General features: G+C 36.4%; 1 protein-coding gene across 1 annotated transcript in view; it reads right to left on the bottom strand.

Annotated features, from left to right (window-relative positions):
* The window catches only part of ARID5B (AT-rich interaction domain 5B), a 174,902-nt gene that overhangs the window by 131,293 nt on the left and 20,686 nt on the right, over positions 1–22,923 (bottom strand). Inside the window, exon 3 of the mRNA XM_011370225.2 lies at positions 11,764–11,989. Within this exon, the coding sequence (XP_011368527.1) occupies positions 11,764–11,989 (226 nt within the window). The remainder of the gene's footprint in view (positions 1–11,763; positions 11,990–22,923) is intronic.

Genomic DNA, 22,923 nt, shown 5'->3' with positions numbered 1-22,923 from the left:
AATATTTTACACTGCTTCAGTTTTTAATTTTAAAGTGAAACTAATTACAATTAAATAAAGTTAAAATCTCAGTCTCTCTGTTGCAATAGCCACATTTCAAGTGGTCAGTAGCTACATGTGGTTAGTAGCTACCATACTGGACAGCACGGTTGCAAAATATGTACACAGTCAGATCCTATGTTTAAAGTAAAACGATTTATACACAACACACACAGATAGCTGGAGGAATAACCACCAACTATTAGCAATATGTTAATTCTGGGATAAGGAGTGGAATTGAAAAGGAGGTGATAAGGGACTTTTACACTTCTGAATGGTTAAAATTTTTACATGTATTGTATAAAAAAAATAAGGAAAAAAAAACAGACTAAAGTACCATCTTTTCTTTAGAGACAAAGCTACACTCTGAGAGTGGCAGGGACACTTTAGGTTCCCTTAGGTAAGGACTACCAGGAGGGTGAAGGAATAAGAAGTCATGCTATCTAAGGCATGTGGGATTCAGACTGTTTGTGTTTGACCTAGAGGATGGAAAATTAAGAGCAGGCAGCTATTTTCAAATATTTGAAACTCTCTCAAGAACAAGAAAAATTTGATTTGTTCTCTGTTGTTACTAGAATAGAACCAGTAACAATAATATACACCATTAGTACAATAGCTTATGCTACAAACCATACATTTCGAATTTAACTAGTCAAAAGTAATAATTCCTAACAGAGATGGATCAAAGATAGAGTGGAAGTGCCTCATAAAGTAATGAATTCCCAATCATTGAAAATATTAAAAAGTCAATTAATCAAGATTTCTGCAGAGAATATTTAAGAAGCTGTAACTGTAGGAAAGATGTCACAAACACACAATCATCATACACCTACTGATAGATATCTAATAAACCACAAGAACTGTCAGCTCAGAGAAATATTAGATGAGGCCAGTAATTCACATATTTCACTTATGATATCCTGAAGTACATTGAATTCCTGGCACCAAATTTTCTAACCAACTAGAATCATCTGTTAATTACGATATAAAAGTGATCAGAGGAAGGATAAGCAGATGGTTTACAGGAGAGTACACAGGTATATTCTGGAATAGACAATTAAATTTTAAAACATCACATTAAAAGCACTTCAAAATAACCTTCAAGGTTTAGAAAACTGGGATCATGGCTTATTTAACCCTGAATCAATTTCAGTGCCTTGTAATAGATAATTGAACGTTTGTGAATTAACCTGTATAAAGTCACACACCACTGTTATCTATATCTTGGTATTCTTTTATGTTGTAATTGTCCACTTTACTTTCTTGGGGAAGAAAACAGCATTTTGTCAGGTTTACTTTTCTAAAGGAAAGAGGAAAGGAAACTAATGGTCCTGACGAAATGCTCCAACTGTGTGCTTGAGATAAGCAATCAAAGCAGAATTATGATTTTTAAAGTCATACAGCTTATGGAGCAAGGATTTGAATCCAGTTCTGTCTTATTTTAAAGTCCATGCTACAAAGGTTTAGGACCGTGGTAAAAAAAAAAAAAAAAAAAAGCCACTCTAAAATGGTAGCTTTATGTTTGTTCGTTCTTCTAAATCTTTGATTAAAAACATTAAAACAATGGGAACCAAATGAGCATTCTCAATTTAAAAAAAAAAAAAGAAAAAAAGAAACCCACACAGAAGCTGCACATGTGAAAAGCCTATATTTACACACAGCCATCACATGATGGGTAATTAGCCAGGTAACTATAGGTTTTTCTCTGCTAGAAAAGTATATGTTTCATCATGCTTTGAAATCTGCCTTATTATCAGCATAGCTATGAAAACAATGTTTTACTTCTTATTGAGTGAATAGGCAAGGCATGAAGCATTGTTTTTGTAGAGCCTAATAGAATACTTTCTTTGTGAACCAAAGAAGTAGAATGGGTAGTCGGAAGGTGGAGAATATCCTGCACCGTGATTAGCAAGTAATCATTTTAAGAGAGGTAAGGATTAAAATAGTGCAAATGTCTAGAATAAGGAGTACTAGATGTTGCGCTAAAACCATCTCCTTAATAAACTGTCACTAAAAAAAAAAAAAAAGGATTGAAAACACGCGGATAAAAAAAAGATTACAAACAAGCTGATAATAAAAAAGATAAGGCAGAACAAGTCCAGTCTGGATTGGTTTATTTCCCTTCACATTTTTATCACTGCTATGATCCTGAAGCATGAAAAAGAGACCCTTGAGGAAGAGAGGAATTAATAAGTGCCCGTATTAATATGTAAAAAGTCCACACACAACAAACGCCTACAACAGCACCAAAAATCCTCGGGCTAGCGGGCTAGCTTTGAGCATGTTCAAAAGCTCTCTAATAGGTTTCCGAGGATGAGTCTATAAATGGTTGACCGATTAAGCCAAAAAATAGTTAGAAACTAAATATCGCAAGTATGTTGCTTCTTCTACCAGATGCCAGTGAGACAGCCCCTCCACTAGAGGCGGTCTTAGGAAGTGCCGGCAAAGAAGTCAAAACAACCATTAAATGCGCATAGGTATTCCCAATACTTAGAGCAGAGAATTCCAGAGATTTCCGAGGAGGTTGATCATAAAAGTCACATGTTTACTTAACCTACTAGGTATTGCTTTGAAGTTAGAGAAACTACATGATAGAGTTAAGACTGTTACTGGGAAGATAAGACGACCACATGAAAAAAGATATTGCATTATATTGCTAGTTATGGAGTAAGGTGCTCAACAAGGTGGTAGAGACACTAAGTGTGATAAGAGCTCCAAAAGCAGGGAAAATCCTATGAGCTGAATGGCTAACAAGGGCTTCAGGGGCTTCAACTGAGTCTTAAAGAAAAGAAAGAATTTCTACAGGTAGGAGTACTGGAAGGGGCATTCCAAGAATGAGTCAAGGCATGAGCCACTCAAAACATACTGGAAAGTGTGGTGGGGGGCAGGGGAGTGGGTTTATGTGATTAAAGAGAAAGAAGACCAAGCAGTTAGACTAGTTAGGCTAGAGCAGAAGGTTTACATAAGGGATAGGAGATAAAGTAGAGAGATAGGCTGTGTGTACTTTGAGCAATTCCACCTCTATGAATGTACAGTATAAGGAAATAGTCATGGATATGTGCAGAACTGCAAGAATCTCATGGAGTTTGCAGAAAAACAGAAGCAACCGAAATGTCCAACAATAGAAACACCTCTATGATAAAACATTAGGTAGGCAGAAAGAAACAGTGTAGAATATTTTACAACATGGAGGCACTATCACGTACGTGTGCACAAATTTAAATTTGAGGGGCAAATGTTAGGTTTCGTTTTTATGGGGAAAAAGAGTATGTGTATGAATTCTTACCTATATAAGATTCATGTACATTGGCATATAGATATATAAAAATGCTAATGCAGTTATTTCTGGGTGGGAGGAAAATAAGCAACACATTTTTTTCTGATTTTTGTCTGTCCATATTGCCTACATTTCTCACACCAACATGGATGACATTGATAGTACAAAAAACAACAATGAAAGTTATTTAATAGGAAAGAAAAGAAATGGAAGCTGGGACTAAATAGTTCATTGGATGCTTGCCTACAACAATTGTATTTTATCCAGAAAGCATGAGGTTATTGAAGGAGGGGGGTGAGTAGCAGTCTGAAAGCCAATATTTAAAGAAGGTGAGAAAATAAAAGATGCTAGAAATGATTAAAAGTTGAAAAAGCAAGTGGAGAGGTCCAAAGGAAGAGATTTTAAGGCAAAGCATAGCTCTGGAATTTTAGAGAAGAAGCAATGCTACTTCATCCCAGCACACAGAGAGAGGCAAACAGGAAAACTCTGAATGGGCAGCACTATTTGCTCAGCCCCTACTGTGCATGAAACATTTCACAAAGCCTTTGAACACCCACTATGATTCCAGTTTGTCCTAAATAAATGTATTTATGAAAATGGGATAAAAGTCCAAGCTTCAGTTTTCTTCAGTAGTGACTTGTACAAACTACAGCTTTAAACACATAATGGTAGAGGAGAGAAGGGGACTGAATCTTTGACATTAAGGGAAATTAATGTTTTACAATATAACCTCACATTTAAAGTACTCTAAAAGAGAAATGACCTGTTTGGAAGAATCAGCATCAATACTAAAGAGAATTAAGCCTATAAGCCCAAATCAAATATCTACTCACAAAATCCTCTGGCAAAAGCACATCAATTCACATGTAGGACGTATGTGCCTTTGTGTTCCAAAGTGATGTCATAGTGATAAAAGCTATAAGAATGGCCCACCATCAGTAATCATGCAGTGGCTAAAGATGAGAGGTAGAAAGAAAACAAAACATTTTGGAGTTGCAATAAAAGGAGAAAAGTATTATGCACCTCTAACTGGAAGGGAAAATGTTGAATTAAATCTCATTTTCAAAGCACATTTGAAGCACAGAGTCAATGTACTTTTCAAGAGATATTTAGTTCTCCACTGTGGACCAGTTGGGTTTGTTCCTCAATGTAGGCTCCTATCACCAAATGCAGATAGAATTATTGCTCGCAGTTTGCCAATCTATCTATGATACCATAAATTTATGAGCTTATAAGCTGAGAGGGCTTAGAAGGCTTTTTCTAGTAGACCCTAGGTATGTAACCAGAAACTAAAGGGGACATATATAGCAAGGGACTTAGACTACAGCTGATTTTTTTCCATTTTTCATTATCTTCTCATCAGATCATTATCACCACAGAGAATTCACTGTGAAATTAATATTTCTCATTAATAAAGCTAAAACAAAAGTATAGGTTGGTTACCTTCTCAATCATGGTCTTTTTATTACAGATATGGCCATACAATCAAGACAAAATACCAGAAAAAAAAAAAAAACAATACAAAAAGCAAGAACAGCTAGAGTCCAGGAGGATGATAATAGCTATAGGAAAGAGAGTCCAACAATTCTTCCAGTGTCATGTTCTACCTGGAGGGTGCCAAGCCTGATGGGTGTACTGTGGCATCTCCACTGGAAGTCACTCCTAGTCTGGCTCTGGGGTTCTTAGAAAATATGATCTCATACAATATAAATGGGTAAACTCACTTTTGGGTGTAAAGAACACCCAAAGTGTGTACTGAGATAAATAACCAGGATGGTGAGGGATTCTGAAACCACATATTGGGGAAGAATTTTTTAAATTGGGGTCATTTAGCCAAATAAAGAGAGGATCAAGTACTATTTCAAGGAAAAGGGATAAGATACATCAACTGCATCAATGTTCATTTCAATTCTATAAAGCAGGAGAACCCAACCTTTTCAGCACCAAGGACCAGTACTCCTATGAGAATCTAACGCCTGATGATCTGAGGTGGAGCTGAGGTGGTGATGCTAACTCTGGGGAACAACTGCAAATACAGATGAAGCTTCACTCACTTGCCCACTGCTCTCCTTCTGCTGTGTGGCCTTGTTTCTAACAGGCCATGGACTGGTACCGGTCCACGGTCCAGGTGTTGGGGATCTTTGCTATAAAGAGTTCCATAAAAGCATGAGTTTCTTACCTTGTTAATGGACATAGTATCCAACAAGGATATACTAGTAACATTAATAATCAAACAGCATTGAAAGTTTGAATTTTACTTTTTTTCTCCTACTTCTGCCATAACATTTTAATTCTAAAAGTAAGAATAAATTCTTAATTCTACAAACTTCTTTTCAATTAACTATCCATCATCAAAAGAAGATATGAATCTGAAGTTCTAAAAAGCATTCACCACTCAAGAAAAGACTAGAATACCCTCAAGTCAACAGAAACTCCAGTGAAGCATCTTAATTTGGAAGAAGTCTTTATCAGTGATGGCAGCATGACTACCTAGACAGTCATATCGATGACCAGCTGCTAACAGGCTCACACACAGTCTTCCTTTCCAGAAGAAATAGCTGAGATGGCTCATTATTACAGGACAATGTTCAACTATTTGATTAGATGGCAAAGCTGAATTTTTACTTTGAAATGAAATGGAATAATCTCCCAGTGTGTTCCCAGGTTCTTAGAAAATATTCTTTCACTAAGTTGTTCCAAGCATTGCATGTCTTGGCTCCTAAAGGTGTGAACTTGCTCCTGTCAAAGGTCCTAGGGGCTGTCACTTTACAATGGCATGAAGCAACCACTTGAAGAAGGAGCTGTGTTGGTACTTGGACAGCATGCTTCTCCCGTGTTAACTGTGCTGTGATTAGATTCTTTTAAGAAGGCATGGTTCACACAACAATATTGTCAGAAAACCTTATGAGAAAAATCCTCTGGAAAGTATCTTTGCAAATTTTTGGTAAGCCCCATATGTAATTGATTTCTGTTTTGAACTCAGGGATACTATAAAGGCCAAATCTGTTTCAGGAAGAAGCTCTTTTGTAGGGATTCTTCCTAATATTCATGAACAGAATAATTCAACAACATATCCTCTAAGAAACTTCCCAAGTTTCTGTCTTAAGGAAAATAATATAGTGAGCCAGGCAATGGAAGTTAAAATATAAGCAACAAATACCCTCACAAGACTGTTTAAGATATATATAAAATTTACACTTAAGAAGGAAGGAAGGAAAAAAGAAAAGGAGTGTCCTAGTAAGAAGCATGTTTTCAATCCTAATAAGTTCATTAAATGTCTCAGGTGAAAAATCCTTATTATGACAAACTGTCAGCACTTTAGCGTGCTTCTTTTTTGTTAAAAAAGAAATATACTGTTTATTACTCATTTGAAATATCACAGCCATTTTTAGCATGCTTATTAGAGACATTTATACTGTTTACTTCAACACAGAGTGAGAATCCTTCTTCTAGCCACATCCAGGAAGCAGCTTGACATATTAAACTCAAAAGTGATCTACCACCATTATGTGAATACAAGGCCTCCAGAATTTCCCAGCAAAGACTATAGTCAATTTCTAACTAAGAGTACCTGAGAAGTTACTTACACTACTGGCCACTTATGGCCCAGATTACTTTGACAGAATTTTTGAAAGGAGAAAGTTATATAAAATATAAATGTCTATCTCTCTATAAAGAAATATATAAAATGTATTTTTACATATTTTATATTCAATATATATTGTAGAAATATATGTAAGTAAAAGCAAAGATTTGAAGGATTTTAATAATAGTCTTTTATTGAGGCAGATAGTGATGAAAGTAAACCCTGCCCTAAATCACTAGAATGTGTGATTTGGTGAATTCAAAAGGGACAAATAAGCTAACACTGTATTGTGCAGCTCCCTGTCATAGAGAACCTCCTTCTGGTAGTAATAATATCATCTTAGATTTCAGTATTAAAGGCTCCCACAGATATAATTTTTTCTCAGTTGATCTAAAAAATCTAATAAGATAAAGCCAGCTATACATCATTCCCCATTTTATACAGAAGGAACATGAAATTGTAAACACGCAGTGACTTCTCCAGTAAGTAACAGATCTATACATGGGGCCCAGATGACATCCCATAGGTGACATCCCATAGGTAACTAGAGGCTTGTGCTCTTTCAACACTACCATGCTGTCTATTCCCCAAAGTACAGTAAAAATCTCAGTGACAGAAGGGACAGGGAAAGCCACTCTTTCTCAAGTTCGATGGGACTTTAGAAACAGAAATTGAACTGAGGGAACCCCCATCATTAAATTCAGCCATATGTACACCCACAGCTTTTGATTTCTTTTCTCAATTTCAGCTCAGAATCCTCTACCTTTTCTTTTTCCGAAAGACACATTTGGAGATGAAGCCATTCATAACTGCCCATCTATAGACAGTTTGTGGTAGCATAATTGACAATGAGTCTGCTGCAAAAAAATGAAAATGCTGTTTTAATAACCTTGGCCTAAAATACATTCTGTTGTATGCCTCAAAGGGTTCCAATAAAAAGTCAACCTGTAGAGACATATTTTCTTGGCTTAAACAACAATCCAAAGCATATAAATGTAGTCCAACTATAACGACATATTTATAGGCCAATAAAGCTTACACTGCAGCTTTCATACTTCACTTAAAGGAACTCTGTAAGAAGCAGTGTTATATAAAATAATTTGATTTTTTTTTCAAACTATAGCCCAAGGAATAAAAAAATGCAAGTTTGCTACATTTAACTAATAGTGTTTATATTCCTTAGATGCTAAAAATTTTGTAAAATGAAATAATTCTTCATTTGGTTACTTCCAGCTGCCATACCAAATATGGGTATCAAGTCCACTTTATTACAAAAGCTAAGTACTGTAATTCTAAAGACAAAAATAAATAACTAGAGGCTTGTGTAGTGAATGATTTAATCAACCCAATTCTTCTGGAAAAACAGGTTCCTGTGTTTGTTATGCTTATGAATAATACATTCCTTAACCCTTCTCTTTTAATATAGTTTTTTTTTTTTTGAATAAACTTCTATATGAAACTGTCTGAAAGAAGGTAAAACATCTCACTGAGTAAAGTCACAATTTGAATTAGTTTCATATTGAACTTTTTTTCTCTGTAAAGGGCAAAGAGGAAGAAGGGGATGAATGTACTCTAACACATCTCAGAAGTGTTTAAGATTATTAGTTTTTCCACTATCTAGATCTGTAGTTTTAGTCATTAGTCATTTCGAATCTTAAATGAAAACTCCAGAGATTTTATAAAAGCATAAATATGACATCTGCAAATATTGTCCTTGAAGGGGAAGGGCATAAAACATGAAAGAGTTGTGATTTGAATCAGAGCAGTTATTGGAAGCTGCCATTCGGGGCAGAGTTTCTCTTTGTGGCGTATTAATTTGTTGGCAGACACACATTTGTGAGAGAACATTTTTGTTTTTTTTTCTTTTTACTATTCAGAGAGAGAGACAGGAAGTGACACAAACTGAGGTTAAAGGGAATTTATTCTACCTAAACACTAAGCAAGAAGCATTCTTTAATTAGCTTTTATACGGTAAAATCCCTTCTTTAAGAGTCAACCTAATTATTTTATTATTCTTGATGTTTTAACATAATGAAATAACTCAGCTAAAAAAAACAACACATTGGAGTTTTACTTTATCCACAGAAAGGTGAGATCTTTCCATTCTTTGCTTCCTTCTACCAGAAAAAAAAAGGGGGGGGGTCTTAAATAATCTCAGAGTTCATCTTCTTTCTTTGGTAAGAACAATGAGGAGTTGGAAGGGTTCTACAGAAGGAAAAACCTAATAAGTGTGTGAACTTCCATTAACAATGTGGTATTGGAAGTGGTTTTAGTGCGGCCAGGAGAGAGATAAGAAAACCACTGCGTAGAAAGAAAAGTATAGACAACATATATTTTGATGTTGCAGAGAGAAAGGAAGAGGTGGAAGAGAAAGTTGCTAGGACAGGCATGTGTACAGCAAACGACACCCTCTGTCTCTCCAATGTAAATCCTAACAATGTAGACTTGTAAACCTTAGATCAAGAAGATAATGGAAACTCATTACATTAAGGAAAGTTTTTTGTTTCTCTTTCCACATTATTACAACACAGTATGCATTCCAATTACAAAAGCTATTTGTCTCAAATTCCCCACAGTTCATACCAACTGAGTAAAATTTCAAGGCCCTAAATTCTATCCTTAAAGGGGTATTTTACGTTAAAAATAAAGAAGAAAAGAAAAAGTACATGGTGTTTCTTGCTCAGCAGAGGAGAGCCTCCCAAACAAATTTCCTGTTGATATTTTCCCTTCCTCAGCGCTAACTGTAGAGCTGTCTCCCAAGTGAGACCTCCCCTCCCCTGCAAAAAAAAAAAAAATCTGAATTACCTAGAATGTCTTCCATCAGCAAACATTCCTTGGCCTTGTCTCAGTCCTACTGAATGAAGAATCTGGGGAAGCCGACTCAGTAATCACTATTTACTTAAAATTCCCTTAGTGTGTCTAACAAACAACTAGATTTAAAAACCACTAAGCACTTTTAATATTCGATATAAATCAATTTCATCTGAAATCAGTTATTCGAAACGTAGATTAAGGACAATTTTTAGAATTCAGAAAGATCAAAACCTCTAAATCTTTTGATGGCATTAAGAGATTAGGTTTCTTTTCATGTTCATTAATAAACTATTAATTTTAAACATAAAACAACCCTGCTATAAATACTCTTGTTTATATGTGTGACATCAAGCTTAACCATCTACACATCCTTTTGTCCCCCATGGGTTTCCTGTTTAGCTTTTATTAGTAACAGTATATTCCATAACTAAAAAAATATCAAACAAACTAAAGAAAGGTTTAATGTTAAGGAAAACAAGACAATAGAGATACAACTTAGATCAAATATTAGGAAAGTAACAAAACAGATGTATTATTCAGCATTATCACACGTCAGAAGACTAGTTATGTGTTCATAGAATTAGAAGGTGTAACAGCATATAGAGAAAGATTCTTAAAAAAATTATTTTGGCTTTAAAAGAAAACCACTAGATTAATAATTTTCTCTAAATGTGCACATGGCAATCAGGCTTCCATGTCCAAAATATTACTTTCCGACATCTACCAAAAGATGCCAGGAAACTGTTGATCATTAAACCCAAATTGCAAGCAAATATTAATGCTATTCCCAAAACACAGCACAGCTCATCACAAACCAGAATCACATGAAAAGACACACAGTCACTTACTGGTGTTATTCAGTTTCTTTATGCCAATTAAGACAAATAGTTTACATTTGTTACAAGTTAAATCCTAAATTAAAAAAACAGGAAGTTATCAGATTAAGGCATAAAATAGGGCTATGAAAATCAGCATTGTGTTAGAATGAAAGAAAAAGATGCCTTAATATGTTAAAAGTGAAGTTCCTCTTTGTCTAAAGAGGAAATAAGTTGTCTAAATCAGAGGTCAACAACTTTGGTCTTGAGCAATGCTAGCAGAATAAGTCAGTGAATGCCACAAGGAGATACAAACAGAAGGGGAAAAAAAAAAGAAAAGACATAAAAAGTCACTAGAGAAGAAAGTGTTAAGAAAAAGCAATAGAAATAATTATAGAGCCCCTTGTATTCACCAATCACTGTGCTTGACTCCATTTCATCTTACATCTCACAGCGACCCTATAAAGTTCCAATATTTTTCAGAGAGGAAACTGAGGCTCAGAGGCTAAATTATTTGCTCAAGGCCACGCAGCTAATAAGCAGGAGAGTCAGGATTCAAACACTAATTAGAATGACTACTCCAAATCTCGAGTTCTCCTTTAAACTTACAGTGGAAGAAGATGAGGAAGGAAAGACGAAAAATATGTAGTTGACGGTGATCACTAAATACTAAAAGCTCAGGAAAACCTCTGTCATGAGCTGCCGACCAGCAGTTCCCTGCTTTGACATTGCTCTCCTGCTCCACATGAAGCAACTCATCTCTCTTTCTGAACTTTGCTTTCCACCCAAATGAAAAACGTGAAATTCTAACATGATGTTCATAGATGTCATACTATCTACTTAAAACATATATTTAAACTCTTCATTCATTCAATTTTAGGTGCCCTAATTAAGTCTTAAGCCTTGCCACCAACTAGAAGCAGTTAAGGCCACGTGTTATGTCACTCAGTTTCTGGCACAGGGCTCTACACATACGAGGTCCTTGGATCTAACAGGTAAATTTTAACCCTCACACATCCAGTCATCTGTCCATCCATACTGCCATGCCCCTGTGAAGTTAAAGAAATGTTATATAGACATACGGTCATATATATGTGATTTTATATATATTAGATATGTTTTAAATACATATCAAGATATTTTTTTCTGGGTTTCCAGAAAAATCTACAACAAAAAAAGGAAGTTACTGTATGTGCCCACACATTAGATTTAGAAGTACAAATTATATTTACCAAGGTCAGCCTTTTCCTTGAGAACGTCTTTGAAGTTGAGTCCACTGTTCAGGGTCGACTGCCTGTATTTCAGCAGAGCTTCCTTCTGTCCATTCCTTCCCAAGGCCTCTGTTCTCACTGACCCAGCCTGGAGGCCACGTCTCCACTTGGAGAAATCAGAATGTACCCACTTGACCAGGTCCTCCAGCTTCACAATCACCTTTTCGGAAACAGCAATGACTTCATCCTACAAGAAGCGATCGAGAAAAAACAAAAACATTATTTGTGGTTCTGAGATACGTTATACATTTTCAACAAAGCCCATCAGAAATAGCATTTGAGTGGCTTAACCTATGTAAGCAGACAATATGCTTTTTGGTGACAGAGAATCTTTAATAACTCACTTCATTTCAATGGTTTTTCACTGCTAGTTGCCTAGCTGAGGAGTAATTTATAAGGTATATTTGTTATATGATTATAAAATGTATAAAAATTGGGCAGTAATTCTAATAGCCATTTTTAATGCTAGTTGCCAAAGCCTGCTTTGCTTATCTGTCTACTTGGGTGAAAGCTAATTTTTAGGTGCAATTAATTACAAAAGTAAAAAGTGAGAACTAGATGACTAATGGTTAGCCTGTCTTTATATAAATGGTCTAAGTAAATCTGGGATTCTTGGAACTCTGACTCACCCCAAAATTCCTATGTTTATGGTACATTTTCCCTTGGCTTATACACAAATATTGAATTTAACTTTTGTCCTAAAAATTAAATAAAACTGTGATGTAATCCCAAAAGAAATACTTCATAAATGTTATGTGCTTCCCACTGAAAGAAACTTACACATTCTCATGTTTCTTAAAAACTTTGTAAGTTGAGAAATGAACTGATTTTTTCTTTTAATACATATGGGGCGAGAGGGCGAGTGAGGAGAAAGCCTCTGAATCTAAAAAAAATAGTTGAAACAAGTTTCTCCTATGGATCATAAATTTGAATTTTAAGCATCTTTAATTGCTTCCAGGAAACAACCAGCTTTCCTGACTCAGAATTAATCCAGCGAGATATTTAATAGATGTCCATACATGGAGCAAAGAAGGGCCTCTGTTACCTGAAGGAAAAGGCTTAAGACAATCATCTCACTGGGTTTTAAGTTAAATTATTTGAAGCATTTGACATTTTAATTTGAACTGACTTCTTTCTTTTACTTCACATTTCTGAAGAACACTTAGCTGTGAAAAACCCCTAAGCTTACAAAATCTTAGAAATATTTTTGACAAACAACAGGAAGATGTCTCTAAGATATTAAACAAAAGGAATTCACAAGTGACTTTGGTTAATTTTGCTGTTACACATGCCTCTTTCCTCCTTCTCCCCCATCTACACATGTACGCACACGCGCATGCACACACACACACACACACACACACACACACACACACACACACACTACTCCAAAGAAAACAAATAAGGGTTTATTAAGGTAAGCTTCACACAGTAAGAAGTCCTGGATTTAGTTTTTTTTAAATGTTTTAAGGTAGGATCTAAAATTACACTTTTCCTCATCCAGTTCCAAGCTGCTTCTGAGAGGAAAGTTTGTTAGGCAGCAGCAAAATAACAAATACTCTATCAGAATGAAAAGTAAAACTTTTGAAATAGAATCTTTTCTCTTAACACCATTAAATATGAACTTCCACTAAATGGGAGATGAAGTGGAAACTGTTTCTATCCTCTGCTCAAGAAAAAATATTTGAATACTTTCTGTAAACAGTGGAGCATATTACAGAGTACCATTTCAATGGATTATTTCACTTAGATTCACTATATTATCTTCCTGAAATAAAAGATCTGTAGTTGTCATGCATTTGATAGCTATTACACGGTGATTATTAAACGTCAGAATAAAAATTCAGGCTGGGTATTATTTCAAAGCATATGGGAACAGCTTCTGGACAGGGCATACCAGAAATCAAGTTTAGAGTATATTGGAAAATAATTAAGTATCAAGGTATATAAGTCTCAACATTAGCAAAGATGGAATTGGGCAACAAATTTACCAAATATGGTTTCCTAGAAGAGACAAGTTTGGAGATGAGTGTTACTTTCAAATAGCTCTGACTCTGATCAAATGATTATCATTTCAACTACCAGTTGCTTCAGATCATTTCCAAGAAATGGCATGACTAGCTCTGGCTGGCTTATAACGCCCGCCAAACAAATAGTTTATTAACCAAGAGAAAATACAATCCTTATGATGTCACTGATGAATAAACCCATCTTTCAAGATTCAGTCTACAGATTCTGCCCTCTCTTTTCTCTCTGAAACAGACCTTCTGTATACATACACGAAATACATAAAAACAAATGAAGGAATTCACATAAACTTGCATAAGCCATAAACCCCAGTTTGGATTAATTGTGAAACCACCAGTATGTTTTGCTCTGGATTCACAGAGAAACTGGCCCTGCAACATTGTTAAATGCCAGGATTTAGAAGGAAATCTGATAAGCGGAGGAGGGGGAAACAACAGACCAACCCAAAAAAACAAAACAGCCAACATATATAGAGAAAATGTCTCAGGAAACATTACTTTGTACACACAATGGTATAAATCACATGCTCATATTTACTATTCTGAGCAAGTGCTGACTAAAGTTCCTAATACTCACCATTCTTGGGCAAGTCTCTATGTCTAAGAAAAGAATTTCAATAAGCTCATCTCATGATTACATTAGCTCTCTGCAAACTGAGAATTAGTACTGGATAAATATTGCTGATGCACTCTAATACAACACAAAAGGAACACAAAGAAATACGCTTTATTATTCTATTAATGTACCTTGGCTTTTCAATTAACTGGGCTCCTAATCAATATTTATGTAGGCTGTATTGAGACACTTTCTAAGTCCATCCCCCTTTTCATCAGCATTTTAAACTGCCTATTTCTGTTATTTGGATTTTGTTTCTACCATGCTATAAAAACAGCTAAGTCAATTATGGAACCCTCTAAGTCACAGGAGATCATCTAGTCAAGAAGTAATAAATCAGCCAGCCCATGGGTACAGCTGGCCTCTCCAAGTGTTCTGAAAATTGGTAAATTATACACAAAGTATCCAGACTTTCAGCTTCTCTTATAAAATAAAAATGAAAGGATATCTGTCAAAAACAAAAGAAAAACAAAAACCCCAACACCAACAGGAAAAAAACAGTTGAAACTGAGTAGCGGTTGCCTTCATTAAACAAGAAGCAAGACCTCCAGTTTACGACTGTCCCCGCCACTCCCTATTGCCTTACATTCAGTACACATCTCCCTTACCTGCTTGGCCCCAAGGGCAGGCACCCAATGCTTGAACTTGCATACTCCGATTTAGTCTACTTCCCTCATTTTATTGATAACGATAATAAGGTTCAGTGACATACTTGAGTGCCAGCTTCTAGTAGAACTTGGACAAGGATCTCGGTTTTCTAACTGCCAACACAGCATTCTTCCTGAACTATGGAGCCTGACTGCCTGGGTTCAAATCCCAGGCCTGCAAATTACTCACTATGGAACACTTCTTTAACCTCCCCCCGTGCTTCAAAAAAAAAAAATTTTTAACAAATGTTTAAAAAAAGGGTAATAATGCTATCTATCTCTCATGGTAATTGAGAGGATTAAATGGGTTAACAATGAAGTGCTATGTTAGAATTAGCTGTTGTTATCACTGTCATTACACCTCTGCATTGGCATTTTCCAAAGCACACCATGCAGAGATGAGTTTAAACGGTTTGTAGGTAAACTCCATTTTTTTTTTTTTTTAATATGAGTTACTTATTGTTTATATATTTTTGTGGCTACTTTCCATTTATGGGAAAGTGGTCCTGGTTTTCTATTTATAGGAGATATAGAAAGTTTCCTTGTTACACAAATTTAAGTTAATTTTTAAGTTAAATTTAATGGATAAATTTGAACAAAACCATTAAGTAAAAATGGGAACATGTGGGTATGGCAAAAAAAAAAAAAAAAAAGCCAAGTTGCTATGAAAATGACTAAAATTTGGGACGGTGTATTATATCAGCGGTTTTCGAAATGTGGTCCAGGAACCCCGGGGAATCCCCAAGACTATTTCAGGTGGTCCATAGTGTCAAAACAACAATCATAATAATACTAAGACATTATTTGCTTTTTTCACTCTTAGTCTCTTTCAAGTGTACTGTGGGGTTTTTCAGAGACTCCATGACATGTGGTATGGCAACATAATGAATGCAGAAGCAGATATGAGAATCCAGCTGTCTCTACTAAGCTATATAGTAAAGAGATTTACAAAAACGTAAAACGAAGCCACCGTTTTTACTAATTTTTTGTTTTTGAAATTATGATTAATTTTCATAAAAGTGTGTAACATTTACATGATGGTTTATATTGCTGTTTTAATTTTATTTTTTAAATTAATTTACAGTAAAATTTCTTTTTTTCTGGTGTACAGTTCTATGAGTTTTAACTCATGGCAACCACTGATGTGTTCTTGCTATAGTTTTCTCTTTTCCAAAATGTCATATAAATTGAATCATACAGTATGAAATCTTTGAGACTGCTTCTTTCACTCAGCATAATGCCTTTGAGATTAATCCATGTTGCTGCACTATTGATAGCTTGTTCCTTTTTACTTCTGAGAAGTATCCCATGGTATGGATGTGTCACAAAGTTTGTTTATCCATTCATCCACTGAGGGACACTGGGCTGTTTCCAAATTTGGGGACTATAAATAGAGTTGCTATAAACATTCACGTACAGGTTTTGCATGAACATACATTTTCAGTTCTCCACAGTGGGATTGCTAAATCATATGGCCAGTGTATATTTAATTGTGTAAAAACTGTCCAACTGTTTTTCAGAGTGGCTGTACCATTTTGCATTCTCACCAGCAATGTATGAGAATTCCAGTTGTTTCTTCTCTTTGCCAGCACTTGGTATGTCATTGTTAATTTATTATTACCATTCTAATATGTATGTAGTGGTTTCTCATTGTGTTTTAAATTTTCATTTCCCTAAAGACTAATGATGTCGAACATATTTCAGGTGCTAATTTGCCATCCGTATATCCTTTTTGATGAAGTGTGTGTTTAAGTCTTTTGCTCGCTTTTAAAATTGGGTTGTTTGCTTTCTTACTGTTGAGTTTTGAAGAGTTCTTGTACCTTCTGGATATAAGTTTTTCATCAGACATGTGGTCTGAAAATATCTTCTTCCATTCTGTAGCCTGACTTTTCATTCTTTTAACAGCGTCTTTCAAAAAGCAAAAGTTTTAAATTTTGATCAAGTCTATTGGTCAGTTTTGTCTTTTATGGACTGTGGTTTTGCTGTTATATCTATGAACTCCTAAACCTAGGTCATGAAGAATTTCTCCTATGTTTTCTTCCAAAAGTTTCATAGTTCTTTGGATCCTCAATAATTGGAGTGTAAAGGGTCTTGAGTCTAAAAACTTTGAGAACCACTGTATTAAACCAAAGCCTTTTTCTTATTCTTCATTTTCCTTGACCTCTTAGTAGCATTTGATAATGACACCTCTACCTTTGACTTGAAACTCTCCTGCTTGTTAAGAACTATGAAGAATCTGAGATTTTACTCAACTTTCAAACTTACAGGTTAACTTGCCACAGTCTCATGGATGCTGGCAAAGGACACAAGACTCTTGGTCTGAGACAAAGGATAGTTTATTGCTCACAGCAATAGCAGTTGTCAAAATATCAGCTTTTGTGTTGGTTCTTTAATACCCAGTTCCAAAAATAAGATGCAAAGAGGGCTAAATAATACCTGTACACAAGTAGAGTGCATTACGGGAGAAGAACCCAGAACATAGGGAACTCAAATCTTTAATACTGGTCAGTAAGCATGCCTGCCTTTGTTCTGGAGTAAGACACCAGCTCTGTTTTCCAAGGTTGTTTGTTCACTATATAAACATCCTTCAAAAAACAGTCCAGAACAAAGGCAGTCCAGTCAGTGGCTCACAAGATGTGCACATATTCAGGAGACCCTTGGAGAACCTACCCAACACCTACCACCTCTGCATTTCTTTATTCAATTTCTCTTATTCCTTATTTCATTTCCTTACTGGGAAAATGTAGGAAACACATATACTTCGGTGCAGTCTGGGTCCAGGTTTTCTTTCTCTAAAAAATACTCCTTAAAGAATTCATTCTCCATGGGAATACTAATGTTTACCTGTTAGCCTATGACTATATTCTACAGTTTGGTTCCAAAAATTCCACCAGACTCCAGTCCTCTATTGTCAATTTAGATGTTTCAGAGGCAACTCAAGCTCAGTGGAACTGCAGAGCCCATTATGCGTAAAAAAACACCTTAGTCGACATAGGGAGAATTTAACACTTCCCAACTGTAGCTAACTTTTCCCCAACATCTATTCTTCTTTTCTTCTTTGTTATAAACTGCTAAATTGCTGGGTAGAGAATAAAGGCACCACTTCCCTGCTTTCTTTACAGCCAGGTGCAGCCATGTGACCAAGTTCCAGCCAGTGGGATATAAGTATTAGTGATGTCTACAACTTTCAGGCCGTACCCTCAATAGGATTTGCAAATGAGGGCAAATCTCTCAGGGGAAAAAGATGGAAGGAGCCTGGTCCCTATACAACTTCATGGATCAGAGCCACCATATTAGCCCTGAACCATCTACCTTTAGGCTGTGACATAAGAGATTTTGAACTCCTAACTTACTTAAGCAACTTTAATTCTGGCTCTCTGTTACACACAGCTGAATCTATATCTTTACAGTAAGTCCTTGTGGATAGGTTCCAGGAACAGTAATAGAATGATGTATAAAATCAATTTTACCATAGGCTAATTAATAAAAACAAGAGTTAAGTTCTTACAGCATCTCATCCATATTATAATGAAATAATGCTGAAGGAAACAATGTTATTCGAGGACTCACTGCATATCATTCCTCAAGATAGAGAACATAAATGAAATCTTCCCTATAACACTGTGTGGTACCCAATAACACATCATGGCTGACGAGAGCTATATTCAGCTATGTTAATAGAGTCCAAAAGGACAAAAACACATAAATGTAATATTAGAGGAGTTAGCAGGGAGGGGGTGGAATGAGAACAGGAAAACATGGCATATTCACCTCAATTTTCCCTGAACATCTGGATTTTCAAAATGTTCTTTGTAGCAGTTGAAATGTGATAAGTGTTGGGAACACAAAACACATCGATAGCTGATGTCAGCTACATAAAATGTGAAACCAGAATAATAGTCCAATTGGTTCCACAAAAGTGGGAAATTTTCATCAAGATAGAAAATAAAGATGATGAAAAACTGTTAGATAACTTTCAAAAAGACCAGCGGCAACCACATCCGCTTGTGCCCTAACCATTCTGGCCAGGCATGTGTGCTTAAGGTGTGCACCAATGGACTCAGGCAAGGAGTTAGAAATTGCCACCATCGGTCCTGGCTGGGTTGACCACTCCCCTGCTCTCAAGCCTCCCTCAGATATCCGCTATTCAAGGCATCTACTGGTTTACCCAGTCACTTTCCCTGTTAACACTTTTGTGTGTTCTGCTAAAAGGAAAGCTACAGAGTGAGTAAAAAGATTTTGCTCTATAGGTACATGATTGCCTATCAGAGGTCCAAGAAAGTCAGGCAAAACAGAATGGTAATGTGGGTCAGCAAGACGAAGCTTTCATTGGTCAGCAGTGAAAGGAGAAAAATGAAGACAACACAGTGAGCATTTCATGAAGCTAAATTTGCTAGATTTTGAGGATGATCCTTGAATCAGCCAGGATTCCAAAAGGAACTAGATGGAATACTGAGACAGTACAGGAACCTGAGCTAACTGTAGCTCAGCTACCACCGCTCCTAGGCCAATGGATCAAAGTGGGGAAGAGGTGGTTATCAGGATCAGAGCAGATCTTTCTATTAGTGGTTGTGACTCTTCCTTTGAAGGATCCCATCCCCCTGGGAAACCTCACAGAAAAGAACAGGGAATAATATCTGCTTTCCCTCCTCCATCTCTCCCTCTTCTGGTAGGGCACCTTTAAGGCTGAACCCCACTGGAGGCCACAGGGCGCAAGAGCTCTGATAATGGAGCCCACACAGTCAGCCTCCCAGGGCAGAGAGTAGAGAGAAGATGGGAGCCACACATATCTGGAGGGGCCCTCTGTACACTCTTTGCATTTAAGAATTTATCCCTCACCCTTTTGTCTGATATTATCTTTTTTTTTTTTTTCTCTCTGAAATGAGGATGGCAATAGACGTTACTAGTGTTTTTTAAATATCCTTACTGGGTAAAACAAAAAACAAAAACAAAAAACAAACAAACAAACAAAAAACTATATCAATGCTAAGTTGGTCCCTGAACTGGGAATTACCTGATATAATGTTAGAAATTTGTTAGTCATCAGAATTTGATTCTGAATTGAATAGCTCTGCCTTCTACAATAAACACCCGATTTGCAGAGACTTTTTACAGGCAAGTACCTTTGTTTAACTTCTACTTTCCTTGTACTTCCCAAAGAGCTGCAGACTACACTGGGCCTAAAGCATGCAGCAAATACTTCTTTTAATGGTACACCATCTCTGGATGTTCCATGTTGGAAGAAAATAAGGGATACTTAGAAAATATCGCCTTCTGAGTCTGATAGGCCCAAGTTCAAATGCAGCTCTACTGTGTTTAATGTCCATGTTTATCTTGGGATGTGACCTTGCAAAGTCTCATCTGAAAAAAAGGGGAAAATAGGATGAAAGAACCCACCTCATAGGATAGTTAGGATGTTGAAGTTGTTGTAATACACTGGTCACAAGAGAGTAGGCATCCAAGAAATGATGGCTATTATTATTAATATATAATATTACTTGAACTGAAAACAAGGGAATAAGGGTGAGTGGTATTCAGATCTCACCTGTGAGTAACTGTGTGTGTTCCTACCTCTTCTTAATTCTTTATCTGGAAATCATAGTACTCCTGTAGCTCCTGCTGGGTATCTCCAAGGGAAAGTTGTGCCAGAACACAATTAAAAATATCTGGGCTTCTAAGTCATTCTCCTCAGCTCTTAAGGATACAGCAGTGGAAAACTCTGACATGCTTTAATTTACCCAGCTACTAATCTATGAATTTAACATTATTTTATCTAATCCCTACCAGGACTCTTCGAGTATTCTTAGGCCCATTTTAGAGATGAGAAAATTGAAGTGGAACCCAAAACCAGCTTTGGTACTACCATCATCTTTCTGGGAAATTGGTCTCTTAAGCCAGCAGTCTCCAATCTTTTTGGCACCAAGGATTGATGCTCCTATAAGAATCTAATGCCTGATGATCTGAGGTGGAGCTGAGGTGGTGATACTAGTGCTGGGGAGCAGCTGCAAATACAGATGAAGAAGCTTTGCTCTGCTGTCCCCCTACTTACCTCCTGCTGTGTGGTCCGGGTCCTAACAGGGCACAGACCAGTCCACAGCCTGGGGGTTGGGGACTTCTGTCTTAAGCCCTTTCAGTAGTAACACTCCACCCTACTTCCACCCTGGGACAACAGAACCTTCTCCTACTTTCTGCCAATTTCTTGGGGCAGGGGGATTTAAAGTCGTTTTGAAACAAAAATGATTTTAATTTTTAACTTGTGTTGTGTTTTTGTGCCCAAAATAAAACTACTGAAATCACCATTCATGAGCTAAAAATGTGAAGAATTTTCTGTTGTCTGAGTGATGAAGATATCCTCTCACGTATGCACTAAGGTTTAATTTGACTTCCTTAACATGATGAAATGGATTTGCCATGGAGGCTCATTAGTGTATTGGGTTCCAATCTCCCAAGCTAGCCCCTCTTCTTCTAACCTTTCCCCTCCCCCCAGCAGACATTTGGGTGAAACTTATGGCTCAATGAATTTTGGAAATCCATTCTGGCACAATTAGAGGGAGTAAGCAAACAGGAGACCACTCTGAGGCACAATTTGTCAAATGTAATGCGACCATCCTTCATGGTATAGCCAAAGGCATTTGCGTATCAAACAAGTAATTCAAAAATCCTAAATATTTTATGTTCCCAAATACATTTTTAATACACGCTAATCTAAAACCTGTTAGGCTGCAGCCTGCTCTCCTGACCAGAAGGCCCTCTAAAGAAAGCTTCAGAAACATCCTCTCATTAATTCCCAGTTCCATTTCTTTCCTATTGGATTTCCACGCGTGCACATTTTCGCTACCCTAAAATTAAAAGCAATTTTCACGGAAAGCAAGAAAATAAATCCCAGAATCCTAGATATTTCCTCTCTAGACTGGCAAGCATTTGATATGTACAGTGATGCCTTAAGTCAATGGTTGAGCTTGCCTACACTTTCTCTGGCCAAATTAATAAAGTGTTAACTCCATGGTCTATTTTTTTTAAACTACTTTCAGGTTGCTTTAATAAAAACTAGCTTGGCACTCATATACTTAGCTCTGACCATTAAAATATAAGCAAAAGAAGATAAGTGAGCTCGACTCCAATGTTAAAGCTCAGTTGAGTTACCTATAAGAACATTTTATAAATGCGAAAACCAATAATAATAAAACCCAAATTCAACAACCACCCAACCCAGTTGTTCTAACATGCAGAATGTCTCCAAATCGTTCCTTTTATATCTTGATTTTTATTTTCAACTAGTTTTACAGAAGCATGACACTCTGCCCAGATACACAGCTCAGCAGGGCCCACATTCCACAAAGATCCCAAAAAGGAAGAAGAAAACTTTTTTGCCCCTGTTGATATATGAAAATCATGGTGAAAGCCTTCTGAATTCTTCAAGGTTACTGGTGATCTGGCAAGGAGTTTTGATCTACTGCTGTTAGTAAGGAGAAGAGCAGTCTTCACAGAGAATCACCAAAAGCCTCATGCCTATTTAGAATGCTTTAATGTAGAAACCAAGTAAATCTTCCTGTTTTGTGTAGCCTCTATTTAAATATAAACATATGATTTAGACATGCTCCCTCTTGTTAAACATTTTTTTTGCTCTGTTCACTTAGCACAGTTCACATTATTATCCTCACACGTACAATGGCAGTGGAATAATTTAAAACCCACAGCTTTATTTAATAATGTAATTATCTTATATTGGATTACTTAAAGGGGCTTTGTATTTTTAAGTTCTAGTTTTCCTACACTGGTGATATGCTCTGCCACGGTAAATGATTCAGGCTTCAATCAAAAGCCCTAAATT

This window comes from Pteropus vampyrus, unplaced genomic scaffold, assembly GCF_000151845.1.
Source record: "Pteropus vampyrus isolate Shadow unplaced genomic scaffold, Pvam_2.0 Scaffold165, whole genome shotgun sequence".
NCBI lineage: Eukaryota > Metazoa > Chordata > Mammalia > Chiroptera > Pteropodidae > Pteropus > Pteropus vampyrus.
This window is presented reverse-complemented; position numbering and strand designations above follow the sequence as displayed.